The 16,913-nt window shown below is 38.9% G+C and overlaps 1 protein-coding gene across 5 annotated transcripts in view; it reads left to right on the top strand.

Annotated features, from left to right (window-relative positions):
- The window catches only part of FRMD6 (FERM domain containing 6), an 86,042-nt gene that overhangs the window by 33,306 nt on the left and 35,823 nt on the right, over window positions 1-16,913 (top strand). For all 5 annotated transcript variants that reach the window (XM_066273766.1, XM_066273761.1, XM_066273763.1 and 2 more), the window contains exons 2-3: window positions 8,348-8,591; window positions 15,759-15,849. In XM_066273766.1, coding sequence (XP_066129863.1) covers window positions 8,493-8,591; window positions 15,759-15,849 — 190 coding nt within the window. In that variant the 5' untranslated portion in view covers window positions 8,348-8,492. The remainder of the gene's footprint in view (window positions 1-8,347; window positions 8,592-15,758; window positions 15,850-16,913) is intronic.

Here is a 16,913-nt window from a genome sequence, read left to right as displayed (position 1 = left end):
ATTGCCTGTACTTTGTTTACGTTAAATGAATTTATGCATTTTTCCATAAATCACTTGCTCATGGAAAATGGTAGTGTTTAAATAGCAGCTCAACCACCTAAACTTTTCAGTTACTCAGACTTTTTTTTTTACCTTCTAGGTCTCCTTTGCTAATGATATATTCATCATAGTGAATATTCTACTTAGGTTTAGACTAGAGAGAAACTTTAAACCTTAGCATTGTGTTTTTTCTCCAAGTAAATATCAGTCTTTGTAGCCAGTGATAGTAAACATTCAGTGAATTAATGAGTAAGTGTGTCAAGCAACAAATCAACTTCTTGTTTGAATAGGCCCTGTTAGGGAGGACTTAGTCACAAGTGGCAGAATTAGCCTAAGAGGAAAGATAATTTTTGACTCACTATATGGGAATTTCTAGGAATGGTTTCTGGCTTCAAACACTGCTAGGTACAGAAGTTAAAATGATGTGGTCAGGACTATTTCTAAGTTTCACTTTCCTTTGTGATGCCTTTCTTCTTCAGGAAAATTCTTACAATGTAAGATGATTGCCAGCAACTCCGGGCTCCTATCATTCCCACAAATAGCAATCCAAAAAGAGAAGCAGCCCTCTCCACCCCAACATTTGTATAACGAATTTCATGGAGGAATCCTGGCTTTGCTTGGGTTACATTTGTACCTTTTTAGACCAAGCACTGTAACTGGAGAGTAGAGTACCTGTTTGGCTAGCCCTGGGTCAGATCCTTACGCTTCATCATCTCTCCACTGGGCCAGAGTAGAGAACACATTGTGACTGACAGTCCCCTCCCACCCGCAGCCGAAACCTCTGGGGTGGGAGAGGAGCACTCTTCAGTGGAAAGATGCTGCTGCATAGCTTAAAACAGATATTGTCTACATTCCATTCTTTGGTCAGCCAGCACATTTGAACCTGTGCACTCATACATGCTTTCTCTTTTTGTAAATAAAATTTCAAAGGAGTCACTACCCAATTGTTATTTACAACAACAATAATAATGCAACTGTTCCATTTACAATGAACAATGCTGCATCTGGCTCCTAAGTTCTAGACCACTAGGTGATATACAGTGTGTTCGTAAAGTCATGGTGCACTTTTGACCGGTCACAGGAAAGCAACAAAAGATGATAGAAATGTGAAATCTGCACCAAATAAAAGGAAAACCCTCCCAGCTTCTGTAGGATGATGTGGCAGCATGTGCGCATGCGCAGATGATGACGTAACACCATGTATACAGCAGAGCAGCCCACGGCCATGCCAGTCGAGATGTGGACAGTACAGAGGAAAGTTCAGTGTGTTCTGTGGCTCGCTAAATTAGAATCCATGACCAAAGTGCAACGTGAATATCGGTGCATTTATAACGAAGCGCCACCACATAGGAATAACATTACTCGGTGGGATAAGCAGTTGAAGGAAACCGGCAGCTTGTTGGAGAAACCCCGTTCTGGTAGGCCATCAGTCAGTGACGAGTCTGTAGAGGCTATATGGGATAGCTACCTAAGGAGCCCTAAAAAATCTGTGCGTGAGCCCACATCGAACTGCACTGAATAGGTTTGAAACTGGGAGAGTTTTCCTTTTATTTGGTGCAGATTTCACATTTCTATCATCTTTTGTTGCTTTCCTGTGACCGGTCAAAAGTGCACCATGACTTTACGAACACACTGTATGTATTCTTGTTGGTTAATTGTAGATGTGCCTTCTCATGACCTGGCAACTCATGACTAACAGTTATTTTAATAAAAGTTCTCTCAATACCTTGATAGCTAATACTTTCAATTTATTTCATTTAATCTTTCCAGTTATTCTAGGAGCCCAATATTATAGATTTTACAGGTGAAGAATCAGACTCAGAGGTTAGGTTATATAGCTAATACTGTAGAATGCAGATTAGAACCCAGGTTTGACTGATTGGGAAGGTTAAGTCTGTCTTCTATTCATGTTGTCTCTAAACACCTGAGTTTCAACCATATGAGAGATTATCTTAAGTTTTCAGCAGTTCCTGGTTTATGTACTAGCGTGATGGTTGGAAGGTAGGATGAGACAGTAACAGAGTCGAATGATCTTTCCAGAATGTTTGGCTCTATATGGTTGATAGATGACAACTACTTTCTTTTTTTGGGGGGGGGGGGTGGCAAGGGTGGGGATATAAAACAGTAACTGCAGAACAGGCCATGAAATAGAAATAGAAAGTTTTCAATTTACAAACTCTTGAGAAAAATAATTCTGTGGCCCCCAAAACAGCTCGTGAGCAATTGACTCTTAAGGAAAAAAGAAATCCTCATGATGCAGAGCATGCAGACAGGTTGAAAATCAAGTATCAGTTGTCTCCAGGGTAATTTTTGTATTTTCAGGTACTAGAATCAAAATGTAAGGCTCTCTAGGAACAAGTACCAGGTAATAATGGATGTGTACTTACGTCAGAAATTTGGCAGTACACTACATTAAAAATGTAAGTTGCAAGAGGCTAACCTTCAAAGCAGTTTTGAAGCCAGAGGCCATTAGACATTCAAGAGGTTGAAAAATTTGACTTTCAAGGTTCAAGCCAGATCACTGAGTTTGGAATTCAGTTGCTAACCTTTACTTGGGAAATTTTTGTTTTAATATTAAAAGTTGTACTGTTACAGTAAATCCTCACTTAACCTTCTCGATAGGTTCTTGGAAAATGCAACTTTAAACAAAACAGGGTATAATGAAACTAATCTTAGCATTGGCTAATTGATATAAACAAGAGTCAAGTTCAGGCAGCATAAACATCATCAAACTTCTAAATAAAGACTCACAACACTGCTGATATTAAACATTGAAATAAATGTGAGTTATACATACATTTCAGAAAGGTTAATATAAACAAGACCCTTCTTTTCCAGCCTGCTTATTCCAGTTCAGGGTCGCAGGTGGCTGGAGCCTCTCCTGGCCGCTCAGGGCACAAGGCGGCACCAACCATGGCCAGGACGCCCTTCCATCACCGGACACTCTCACCCGCTCACACTCACTCAGACTGGGACAGTGTGGCTACATCATTCATGTCACATGCACATCTTTGGGTTGTGGGAGGATTCTGGAGCACCCAGGGAAAAATGCAAAAAACCCTCCAAAAAACCCCCCAAAACCCTTAGGGAGAATGTGCAGACTCCGCACATACAGTGGCCTCTGCTGGGAATCAATTTTTTTTTTTTTTTTCTCATCAGTGTTGGAACAAAATGACATGGAATGAAGCACATTATTTGAGAACCTGCTGTACAGCTGGGTGGTAAAAAGTAGCCCCTCATGACTAATAGAAAACCCATAGAGTGTTGGTTCCCAACAATGACTTGATTGGGCAATGTCTGGAGGTATTTTGGATTACCTTATAAATTAAGTTACAATCCTTTCACTTTTTTAGGATGACAGTGTCAAAATTGAGAATCCCCCTTTGCTCCATTCAAAGTGAGACTATTATTATGTGGGTAGGAAATTTCTGGTGACTTTATTACTTTGTTATTACTACTATTTATTTAATTTAATCAATTTATTTTTAGCAAGAGAGAGAGACAGGAAGGGAGAGAGATGAGAAGCATCAACTCATAGTTGCAGCACCTTAATTGTTCATTGATTGCTTCTCATATGTACCTTGACCCCTTGCTCAAGCCAGCGACCTTGGGCTTCAAGCTAGGGACCTTGGGGTCATGTCTATGATCCCAAACTGGAGGCAGGGACCCTACTACGCTCAAGCTGGTGAGCCTGCACTTAAGCCGGATGAGCCCATGCTCAAGCCGGCGACCTCGGGCTTTTGAACCTGGGTCCTCAGCGTCCCAGGTCAACACTCTATCCACTGCACTACCACTGGTCAGGCTTTTATTATTTTTAAAAATCTTACTGTAGAATACTTTTAAATATACAAGGGTTACACAGAGAGTTCCTCCTGTATCCCCCACATGGTCCCACTCTTTCTTATTTGTCACAACTAATGAACCAGTATTGCTGTGGTACAGGGTAGGGCCAAAGTAGCTTTACCATTGTTCACATGGGAACTAATACAATAATTAATAAATAATAATATAAGAGCTTGACCTGTGGTGGTACAGTGGATAAACCATCGACCTGGAATGCTTAGGCCACCAGTTTGAAACCCTGAGCTTGTCTGATTAAGGCACATATGGGAGTTGATGCTTCCTGCTCTTCCTACCTTCTCTCACTCACTCTCTCTCTCTCACCCCTCTCTAAAATGAATAAATAAAATCTAAAATAATCATAATAATATAAGAATAAACTCTGTTTTGCATACTCACAACTGTAAACCTACTTTTGCGTTACCCTGTATAATGAACTAAAGTCCATACTTTTATTTCAGGATGACCCAGTTTTAAAGGTTATTTCCAATAATTTCTAAAGAAATAGAAATCAATATTGAATGTCCATACCATGTAGTGGCTTCCTGATCCCTAAAAGAAATGAAGTAACTTTTTATTTTTCTTTTTGTATTTTTCTGAAGTTGGAAATGGGGAGGCAGTCAGACAGACTCCTGCGTGCACCCGACCGGGATCCACCTGGCATGCCCACCAGGGGGCAATGCTCTGCCCATCTGGGGCTTTGCTCTGCTGCCACCAGAGCCATTCTAGCACTTGAGGCAGAGGCCATGGAGCCATCCTCAGCACCCAGGCCAACTTTGCTCCAATGGAGCCTTGGCTGCAGGAGGGGAAGAGAGAGACAGAGAGGAAGGAGAGGGGGAAGGGTGGAGAAGCAGATGGGTGCCTCTCCTGTGTGCCCTGGCCGGGAATCAAACCCAGGACTCCTACACACCAGGCCAACGCTCTACCACTGAGCCAACTGTCCAGGGCTAATGAAGTAACTTTGAAACCAGTGGTGCTTATCAGGAAATAAGGGCTTATAATAATATGGGTTTAAAATCCAAGTGTGGGAATCTTATAGCTTAACATTTTATTTTTAAATTGGGAATTAATAAAGATGGCAAGGAGGAGTTTGATCACTGGTAAGCTGTTTCGTTGTTGCCTGGAAAATATGATATTATGACATGGTTCGTTCTTTATAGCTAATCTAGCCTAAGATCATTGGACAGAAGAAAGGGCTACCCTTGAATAGGAAATGTGCCTTCCTGGAACGGAGCTGAAACTAAGTTTAGGACACAGAATAAGTGGCCAACAGATACGAGGCTAATTTCTACAATTCAGATCGATATCAATTTAGTTTTATTCTTTTCCCCAGGACTATCCAATATAAGATTAAATTTTATACTAGAGCATATTAGAGATAAAAGTTATTTTGCTATTTCAGTTGAACCTTTTAATCAGCTTTAATGCAGCACTGGGTGAAGTAAAAGCTTAATTCTATTTCTCTTCTAGGGCTTTTTAGTTTGCCATCCTCAGAGCTTTCTAGAAAAAGCAGCAGTGGCACATTTCTGCATCTTAAAGACTGCTTTTATTAAATTTTCTTCAGTGACACTCTTTTAGTCTCTTTTCACTGCATTATTTGAACCATGAAATAAGTAAAAATTGTACTCAGATGAAATTTCAAAATTAATGAAGATTTGGATACATCCCAAACCTCAGAACGTATTTTTTTTCCATTTTTTTTTAATTATAGAAAGTAGGTCAGTAGAAATACCCCCCCCTTTGATTGATTTAATTAAAAGTGGAAAATTATACGAGTAACTCAATTTGAAGCATAGATTTAAATAAAAGAAATATACTGGGATTAATATCACTTAAGTGAATTTAAATAAGATGCATTTAAGCATAACTTATAATTTCTTCTTGAAATATTTAACAGAGAAGAGGACTGTGTGTTGAATATATCAATACATAGGGGAAAATTGGCCATGAAATCATTTTAGAACTGTGTTTCTTTTTCTTTCTTTTTTAAATTATTTTTTAAAGACTTTATTCGTTTTTAGGGGAGAGAGAAAGAAGGGAAGGTGGGGAAGGAGCAGGAAGCATCAACTCCCCTATGTGCCTTGACCAGGCAAGCCCAGGGTTTCAAACCAGCAACCTCAGCATTCCAGGTCAACGCTTTATCCACTGCACCACCACTGGTCATTCCAGAACTGTTTGGTATGCCTAAGAATTTTGTTTAACAGGACCTTAACAGATATGTGCTGGTGGGGGGTGGTATTCTCTGCCCAAGTAAATTTTAGAAATATTGTTAAAGAAATTAAAAAAGTTGCCTGCAGGATTTCTCAGAGCCTTTAACGTTTGCTGAATTTCTACAAGAGGGTATATATGGGGTACCCCGTTTCCCCAATTCATTTATCTGTAGATAACCTAGTAACATTTTTCAGGAAAATGTTCTGGGTGTACATGTGATCTGTTTTAGGAATTTATACCTTCAAAAATATTGAGGACTTTACCCCCAGTTAATAGTGTTGATGTGGTATCATTCACATAGGATTCCTCCTCCCGGTTCTAGACCTGCAAGGTGTTTTCCTGGTGTGTAATGTGGAGCTGTTATATCCAGGCCTGTGCTTAGTACCTTCCTTCTGTTAACTGAAGTGTGATGTCCAAACATGCCCGCTATCAGAAATAGCTGGGGAGCCTTTTTTTAGAAGATGAAGGTTCCTAGGCCCTGACCCTGAAGATTCTGACTGAGTAGAAACCTCACTGCGCAGTATCCTGTATTTATTATGATTCTGATGCAGCCAACGCTGGGCCTGCAGCTGGTGCTTTGAAACTGTGGAACTAAACACGCGCATGTTTTCTTTAGAGAGGTGGTTGGATTTGGGGTGCCGTTAGTTTGTAGCCATAGAACACCTGGGTCAACCGTCCCCTCTGGAGAGAAGTGCAGCACAGACTTCCAGTGACCCTGTGCTAGCTGCAAACTACTGGAATGTAAAGTTATTTCTATTATCTGTTAAGAAAAGCAGAAAACTCCTAAGGGAGCTTTTGGTCACCTTCCTAAGGAGGAAGTACTGTATATAAGATTACCATTTGTTTTTACTTAGCTTGAGTAGTTCCCTTGTGGTTAGTATATTATTTCTATTTTAAAAAGAAACTATCAATAGTTTCTATTTACTCATGGTGTCATCTAAGAGTATATTCTCTCTCACCCTCCTGCTGATGACAGATGGACATTTAACCTTAGGAAGCAAATAGGCCAAGATTTAATCTCATTTATGCTTTGATTTATGTGAGCCCTGATAAGAGCTTTTCTATTAAAACTATATGGTTACAACTCTGCATGGTAGAACAGTTCCATATTCCTGGCAATTCTCTTTCGCATCCCACAAATACGGGAACAATATAAATATAACAATACCGAAAAAGGAACAATATAAATATTGCTAATGGTTTGAGAGGCTACTAGGCTTAACACTTTGGGGTTGAATAATGATATCTTAGCAATAACACGAAATCCTAGACACACTCCTTAAAAGTAGGAAATATCTAACCAGTTTAAAAATTATTTTGCAAGGCCTTGCCAATGCAATGAGACGTGAGATAAATAAAACGTGTAATTACTGAATATTGGAGACAAAATTTTTATTACTTGTAAGCAAAATTGTATCTATTGAAAACCTGAGAGAAGTTAAAAAACAAAATTAATGTTTAATAAACTGTTTAGATATCAGAGGTATCCAAAATCCACATTTCTTTAATATACAAACATAATTTGATCTATGCAGTCTTGCTATTCCTGTGCATTTTATTGGTTAGTAACAAATAGAAAAATTGTTTACGTTGTCAGGCTAGAGAATCAGGAGAGAGAGCCGTGCCAAAGAAACGACAGGAGAATAAAGTTGTCCGGGGCACAACCGTGGTCAGTGTCCGAAGGACATCAGTTACAGTGACTCCTACGGATATGCCTGGTGGTCTGGAGATCACGGCTTCCTGTGTCAGGGCCACGTGGGTGACATGAAAGAAGTGAAAGCCAGACCAGAGTGGTTGGAGAAGGAATGTAATGTAAGAGCCAAGTCATTTATCTGAATTTGTAATGGAAGAAACAGAGTTTGGGAATTTTGTTGTTGTTGCTGTTTTGTCATTTTGCATATTTCCAGAGCGCCTTGTTATCTCTCCCAGAGGCTGGAAACTCCTCAAAGGCAGGCTCTGAGCCTCCGAGCCCTGTAGCGCATGGTACCCCCTCCAACGTCAGGGCGCTCATTGGCCTTCTGTTTAATTCATGACTGTGAATAAATGTTTTAAAACAGTTGTCAGTGGGGAAAATACAGACTACATTGCAGGGAGTTCTCATGTACTAGGCAGACATTTGCCATCCCTGTGCCAACAAGAGCAATGGTGTTGCTGCTCATCTTCCTGTCTCTCCTCCCCAATCACATCGCCTTGATTCACAGCCTGTTTGGGGCTTTTTTTCAATTTTTTTGGTGTGTGTGTGTGTGTTTTTTTACAGCTATGAAACCTACCTAGTGGAACATCATGCTGCTTCTCCTGTAGAGCGTGTGATGAGGAGCAGAGTTTGGCTTTGGAGTTCTTGGAACCAGAGGACTTGCTGAGGCCTCGGAGCCCAGCCCTGACTACTAGAGAGCCCACACACAATGAACAAACTGAACTTCCATAACAACAGAGTCATGCAAGACCGCCGGAGCGTGTGTATTTTCCTTCCCAACGACGAGTCCCTGAACATCATTATAAATGTGAGTAGATGACACTTTAGAAATGTTTCAATACTTGTGTTCCCATCGGTGACCACATTCCAAGTTCTGACTTGGTTAGTTAAGGGGGAAGTTATTACAGAATGAGACCATTAATAGGGTGGGTGTTTGGCGTGTTAAAGTAGTCTACACAGGTATGAACTTTAAATTAGGGTAAAATTAGAGAGTTTTAGTTACTATACTGTAGAAAAACAGACAGCTATTTTTAAACTTTTAATTGAACTGCAATTTTTTTAAATGAGAAGCGGGGAGGCAGAGAGACAGACTCCCACATGCACCCAACCAGGATCCACCTGGCATGCCCACCAGGGCGCGATGCTCGGCCCATCTGGGGCATTGCTCCACTGCAACCAGAGCCATTCTAGCACCCGAGGCAGAGGCCATGGAGCCATCCTCAGCACCTGGGCCAACTTTTCTCCAATGGAGCCATGGCTGCGGGAGGGGAAGAGAGAGACAGAGAGGAAGGAGAGGGGGAAGGGTGGAGAAGCAAATGGGTGCTTCTCCTGTGTGCCTGGCTGGGAATCGAACCTGGGACTTCCACACACTAAGGCTGATGCTCTGCCACTGAGCTAGCTGGCCAGGGCTTAAACTGCAATTTTTCTTGATATATACTATGAATTTGCTTTTTGAATACTTTTGAGTTGGACCTACACACATGAAATGATAATAATTGCTAGCTTCTTTATGTCTTTTGAATATTGTTTTAATAGTATCCTAAGTATAGCCAATTTCAAGGACAGGCTGTGCTTTTTGAACATTAAGTTGTTGCTTATGCTTCATGAGTCAGTTAATTCTGTTTAGTTTACCTGAACATTAAGGAACATGACACTGTATTTGTAACTTTTAAAATTGAGTTCTAATTTACATGCAACAGAGTATAGGAATCTTAAGTGTATAGCTCCGTGAATTTTCACAAATCTATACATCCATGTAATCATCCTCCAACCTGAGATATAGTACACTTCCAGCATGCCAGAACAACCTTTTGTGACTTCTCCTTGTCAGTAACCTCCACCCAAAAGCTAACAGCTATTCCCGCCTCTGTCACCATGGAGTAATTTTGCTTGTATCTGGACTCCGTGCACCTGAAATTGTGTGGTATGTTCTCTTTTGTATCTGGCTTCTTTCATTCACCATTTGGCCTGTGGACTGCATCTATTTTATTGCTTGTAACAGTAATTCTTTTTCATTGTTGTAGAATATTCCACTGTGTGAGTATACCCAATATCTTTAACTACTATTGATGAGTATTGGGTTATTTTAAGTATGCAAGTATGGAGCTGTTACAGATAAAAATGTTATGAACATTTTATGTGTATGCACATGTATTTCTGGGCTTACAGCAGGATGGAATTGTGGATCCCAAAGTATACATATGTTTTGCTTTGGCAGAGGCTGCCAAACAATTGGATGGCACTCAGTTATGCCTAGCATTTTTAAACTTCTCTCTGTAGTATCAACTTCTATATTCTTTCTTTCACTGATTACATTCTGATGGAATTAAGGGGGAAAAATTGCTTCAGTGCATGCCTTGAATTAGTTTTCTTTGCTTTATGCTACTTAACCCAATTGCTGTATAAAAGAATATTTCTAAATGTTACACTGAATATAGATGACATTTAAATAGCCCCATTAAAAAGTTTAGATAGGAAATGTTTCTGCTTATTACTATAACTATTTTGACTTTATTCTGACAATCACTACAGTTTTTTTTTTGTGTGTGTGTGTTTTTCTGAAGTGAGAAGCAGGGAGGCAGAGAGACAGACTCCTGCATGCACCCAACTGGGATCCCCCTGGCATGTCCACTAGGGGACGATACTCAGCCCATCTGGGGCGTTGCTCCATTGCAACCAGAGCCATTGTAGTACCTAACGCAGAGGCCATGGAGCCATCCTCATTGCCCAGGCGAACTTTGCTCCAATGGAGCCTTGGCTCTGGGTGGAGAAGAGAGAGATCGAGAGAAAGTAGAAGGGGAGGGGTGGAGAAGCAGATGGGCGCTTCTTCTGTGTGCCCTGGCCAGGAATCAAACCCAGGTCTTTTATATGCTGGACCAATGCTCTACCGCTGAGCCAACCAGCCAGGGCCACTACAGTTTCTTGATTTACTAATGTAACCTTGTTTTTGCTCAGAGGGTTTGTTGGAGAATCAAACCTGCCTATTGAATTAATGTTGTCATCTGTGGGGCAGAATTTTTTTATTACTGAATTGATTGGGGTGACATTGGTTCACTAAACCATACAGATTTCAAGTGCACAAGTCAACAAAACATCTGCACCCTCATCATGCATGTTAGGCAGAATTTCTGCGGATTGGGTACTCTGGGTACCTGAGCTGTTTCTGATATGTGAAATAACAGACTGTTATTTCTGCAGCATTTAGTTGTTGAAACCTAATAAAAATTGGCAACATATCTCTATTTTGCTGTGGGCACTGGCAAAATATATAAAAAATGTAATTTACTTATATATGTGAGTATGCTATTTGATTCTTTTATATAGTTAGATAAAAATATATCCACCATATTTTAAAAATATAAATAATCATGTAGCATCAGCACTTAAGAAACTTCTTTCAATTCTGTTTCTGTCTTTTCACCTGGTGGAATATGTCCACATGTGTTCATGTGTGTTTACATATACACATACAGGATATGGAACCAACTTGACTGATCTCAGGTTCAATAGGAAGAATTCTAAGAGCTGACTATAATTTTCTAGGGAAGTTAATTTGTACTAAAACCTCAGGTGAGGAAGATAATTATAGAGAACAAATTGGAACGTAGCCAATCCACTCATTGTTGTACATCACTGGCTTTAAAACTTCAATGTACACCAAAATTAAGTCTTCAGACCATTGTGTTCCACCCTGGAGATGCTGATGCAGTAAGTCTAGGGTAGGACACAGGAATCTGCTTTTAACAAGATTCCCCTAAACAGGTGCTACAGATATTTTAAAATGAAGCCAGACGGACAAAAACCTTAATATTGTACCAGCACCACTTAGTGTAACTCTGTAGAACGCTGTTTACTGGATTGTGTTGTAGACATTGAGTCAGTGGCCTAGTCCTTGGAATACATAGTAAAGACAAAGTAAATGTTGGTTATTAGTAATATAGTTATCATCACTGTTATTGAGAAATGGTGTTAGAGTAGTCATATTTTGACTACACTTTACTAGTTTTGTGATCTTTGGACAAATTGCTTAAGCTCACTCACCTTTCTCACGTTATTTGATTTATGTCGAGTCTCCTTCTTCCTTTCCTGTGTGAAGAATAATTGACGGACAGTATGGTAGTGAAAAGACATAAGTGTACTGAAAACACACAGACCTGAATTCAAATCCCATGTCTGAATGACTCTTACAAAGTTCATTAAACCTTCCTCAGCTTCAACATCTTCACCTGTAAAATGGGGACGGTGCCTGTGCTGCAGAGTGACTGTGAGAATTAAGGGGTGGCGCGAGATACACTTTCTGACACATAGATGATAGCTGCTGCTATTATTACTGTCATTCCTTACTCAGAGATTAACTTAACACTTCTTTAATTCTAATTGCCTTCTTTGGCAAAGTTAGTATAATTCCTGCAGGATTGTTGGGACTCTGAGCATGAGCTGTAAAGCCATATTTATAGCATCGTGATTAAGGAGGATTTTAGAGTCTCGGGGACCTAGGTAAAAATCCATACTCCTTGACCTACTCTGCACTCTGGGCAAGTTTGTGTTTTTGCTTCAGTTTCCTCATCTTTAAAATGGAGACTGTCTTACTCTCCTCCCAGGGACGTTGCAAGGATTTAAAGATACTATGTTTGTATGAAGTGTGTCCTGCAGTGCTTGGCACGAAAGCACTTTGAGCTATTTGCTCTCTTCACTTGGGCTCTGTATTCATGAAACTCACATGGAGAGTCTGAGCCCCACTAGGCCTATTCTTATTCCGGGGCAAGTAGATTCCCCTGTCGATTCCCTTGCCAGTGTCCCAGGACTCCTGTCTATCAGGCTGTCAGACCCAAGGAGGGAGGGACTGTGTTAAGGAGTTTGGAAACCCCTCACTGCTAGCAAACTCCTTCAGGGTTGCCAAAGGCCTGTCATTTCTGACACAGTGTTATTTTTGTATTCAGAAAATAACAGTTGATGTTTGTAGAGTTGTGGTATCACACATTAACTGGAGCAAAAACTATTTCATTAATGGTCTAATTTTCTTTTTTTTTTATCATCTCTAAATAGTTTTAAACAAAGGAAGTATATTCCCTGACAAGTATAGTTGATAAAATGTTGTCTTTCTATGTGTGAGGTAAATTTAGTGTTTTGGTCATTCCGAATTCTCCATGAGTTGAATGGTAGTAGCTGTTTTAAGTGATTTTAATCATCAGATAAATATTCAATATAGAAACTTGGAAAAATTTGGAAATAAAATCACGGTAAATATAAGAGTCACAAAAGTTCTAAGTGATATAAATTGTGGCTAAGAGCTTATACCTCTTCACTAAGACTAGAGTGAACGATTCTATGTTGTTGTTTTTTTGCCCTGGAATATATTTTAAACATTCTCACTCAAATCAAGCCATTGGCATTTAGGATCAAATGCTGTTTTCATTAAAAACTTCTATGTAGAGTATATTTTTAGATCATGCTTAATTCTTATTCTTAACACCTCATACTTTATAGCACTTTTTAAAGTTCCCATTCCTCCTCAAGATTAAAGAATGAAAAGTTTCACAATAGCTAAAATGTAGCTTTAAAAGACTCATAATATGCCAATGCAAAAAATTCAAGCTTGTTTTCACAGCAGGTAAGTTAAGAGCCACAGCCTTAGTTAATTGCAGTTTTTAAACAAGAACACTGCACTTACTTGATAGTTGTTAAAGAGCTTTATAATTGGGCTCCAAATACTTGATTTTAACTTGAGGAATAATAATAATTACATGGGACGTATGGAGGAAATGTACAGTGTTACTTGAACGACAGTTACACAGTACAACATAGTTTATTTTTATGTATAGTTTGAAGTTTAAGAATTTTTCTCAGGCCTCCAACATTTAGCTCAGTTGGTTAGAACGTAGTCCTGAAACACTAAGGTTGTGGGTTCATTCCCGTCAGAGCACACACAGGAAGCTACCAGTGAATGTACAACTAAGTGGAAGACAAATGAATGCTTCCCTCTCTCTCCCTCCCTCCCTCCCTCTCTTTCTCTCTAAAATCAATTAAAATTTTTTTTTCCTGTTAACTTTTCATCACATTTTATCCCAAGTGCTTTGTATATGGCATTTTTAAATACAGTCAAAACCAAGGATTAAAGGTATCCTAGACTACATGACATTCTACGTCTCAAATTTGTGGTTCAATTTTATATAACATGTGATACTTTTTCTTTTATCATTCTGTTTATTTTGGCTTATGTGTAAAGTGAAATTATGATAATGTAGAACTCAAAAGCCAAAGTCTTTTTATTGAATGAAGATGATAATGATTTTCTACTGGTAAATGTATTCTCCCAGTGGCGTTGGTGGGTTTGCATTAACACATTTTCCCTAAATTCTTGAATGGCACATTTATAAAACGATCTATCTGTTCAGTAGGTCAGAAAGTAATCTGTAGTCGTGGAACAGAACAAAAGGAGCCCACAGGGAAATCAGACTCCTGGCTTTCATTCATCAAATATTTACTGAGTGCCTACTATATATCCTGAATATAAGACACCATTCCAGCTGCACTGAGTTGCTGGTGCTTCTAAGCAGCTGAATTTGTGCTACTCTGTCCTTCCAGGTGTCCCCATACTACGGCCCACAGGTCACATTAGGCCCCCTGAGGCCATTTATCCAGCCCCCTGCCGCACTTCCAGAAGGGGCACCTCTTTCATTGGTGTTCAGTGAGAGGAGCACTGTATGTGGCGGCCCTCCAACGGTCTGAGGGACAGTGAACTGGCCCCCTGTGTAAAAAGTTTGGGGACCCCTGGACCTTTTCACTTTTCCAGTGAGTAAGGTGCTTCAGATTAGTTACCATTTAGTAATGAATGAGGAAAAGAGTAGTAAACCTATTTTTCTTACTCCGTTTGTCATTGTCACCATTCTGAATTGTTTGGCTCTCAGTTATCAAGGAATCTCAGCAGGTTTTTATTTCTGAATCTGAGTGACATATTAAGGTGTGATAAGCAATTAATTTAGAATTAACTAATTTAGAATTTATAATATTTAAAACTGTAATTGGCATCATTATCATTGAAGACAGAATTTGCAAGCTGTAGTACAAATGAGAGGTGAAATGCGATGCATAATATATGCAGCTAAAATGGTAAACAGTCGTGTTACACATGTAAAAATATTATAATAACACAAATGAGCAAAATTGTGAGTTGCTGCCTTTGCTATTTGACTTTAAACTTTCTGGGTTTTATTTTTTACGTCTATAAGATGAAGAAATTGGCCAGTACAGTCTCTTAAAGTCAGTGCCAACTCTAATAAGCTTTAGTCATTCTGAATTCAACAAGTAGACTCAGCACAATTACTGTCCCCTCAAACACTTCATTAAACATTTGAGAAATCTTCAAGCCATATCTTTTAAGGGTTATTTTATCATTCGACATGTGACTTTTCAGAATAATTTATTCCCAGAATTTCAAATTAATGTGGTTTTATGATGTTTGGTTTGAATTATATTAGAATTCAGAAAAGGAATCTGGTTTAGATACCTAAATAGATGTAAGACAATAAATGATTAGTTAAAATAAATAAAACCTAGGAATTTATTTATTGTACAATATATGAGTGTTTTGCTTAGACCATCAAGAAGAAAACTTTCCTTATGAAGAGACTTGCCAAATGAGTACTTTCGATAATCTGAATAGGCTTTTTTGGGTTCCTTCTGAAATATTTATTGTGCGATATGGGTTTAGATTAAGGCCTTGTCTACGTAGCATACAATTTATGAGTTTTCTACAATACTGCATTGGTATTTTATAACCGTGTTGTAAAAATTGGTATTGTTATAATCATTGAAATTCAGCTACAGATTAAACGATTTCAATAAACCAACCATTGTTTTGCTAGTATCAGCTTGTCCTTGCAAGGAATCTATTTAGGATACATTAAATTGCCTGGTGTATCTCATTGTGTGAACTTGGTTGAATTATCTCAAGATGTGTTTTTTTCCCCTACAGGTTAAAATCCTGTGTCACCAGTTGCTGGTCCAGGTGTGCGACCTACTCAGGTTAAAGGACTGTCACCTCTTTGGACTCAGTGTTATACAGAGTAAGTCTTGGTCTCATCTCTGATGGATTTAGTCAACTATCTCTCAGGAAATGACATTTTATACCTGTAACTCAAATTGATTATATGTTATAAAATTGTGATTCTGACAATAACCGTAAACTCATCATCATTTTAGTCTAGTTAGTATTTTTTTAACTTAATTCTTGTGTATTTTTTACAAGATTTAGAATCTTAGATCCTATGTTTAGTACAGTTTGAACTTAGACATTGTTTCCTCTTTAGTAGTCTGGATTTTATGTGTTTGCTCTTTTAGGTTTGAATGAACCCAGCTTGATTTTTGTTTCCTTGCACAGAGGCTACAGCTGGAGCTAGCAGGAAATTAGCTGGGATGTTTTTTTAATTTAATTAGTTTTTTAATTTTTGACATGAAAAGAAATGTAGCCATAATAAAACTTTCCTCAATTCAGATTCACTTATGTACTATATAACAAAATGATTAATTTACTCTTATTTTCTGTGTTTCTCTCCTTACCCCTTCTCTGTTTGCCAGTGAGAACATGTGAGTTGGAGATGTGGGCTCAGTTTCCTCTGTATACTTCATGTAGGGGTTTTCAAGTAAAGGGCTTCTCTCCCCCAACACAGAGGTCGGGAACCTATGGCTCGTGAGCCAGATGTGGCCTTTTGATGGCTGCATCTGGCTCACAGACAAATCTTTAATAAAAAAAATAATAATGTTAAAAATATAAAACATTCTCATGTATTACAATCCACTCATTTCCTACCACTCATGTTCATGGTTGTGGGTGGCTGGAGCCAATCACAGCTGTCCTCCGGTACAACACCAAACTTTTATTGGATAATGTGTAACGTACACAGGTTGTTGTATGGCTCTCACAGAATTACATTTTAAAATATGTGGCGTTCATGGCTCTCTCAGCCAAAAAGGTTTCCAACCCCTGCCCTAACACCTTAGTTTGAGTTAACTAAGGGTTTACCTATAGCCATTCCTTATAAGCTTTCTTCTTTCAAATCATATTTAAATTTTTTTTCTAGTCTAGATGCCAAAAATTTTTTATATCTTTGCTCAGTTTTTCAAGGAGAAT

The sequence above is a fragment of the Saccopteryx bilineata genome, chromosome 4 (genome assembly GCF_036850765.1).
Source record: "Saccopteryx bilineata isolate mSacBil1 chromosome 4, mSacBil1_pri_phased_curated, whole genome shotgun sequence".
Classification (NCBI taxonomy): Eukaryota; Metazoa; Chordata; class Mammalia; order Chiroptera; family Emballonuridae; genus Saccopteryx; species Saccopteryx bilineata.
The sequence above is the reverse complement of the archived record's forward strand: the minus strand, read 5'-3'. Positions and strand labels throughout refer to the sequence as shown.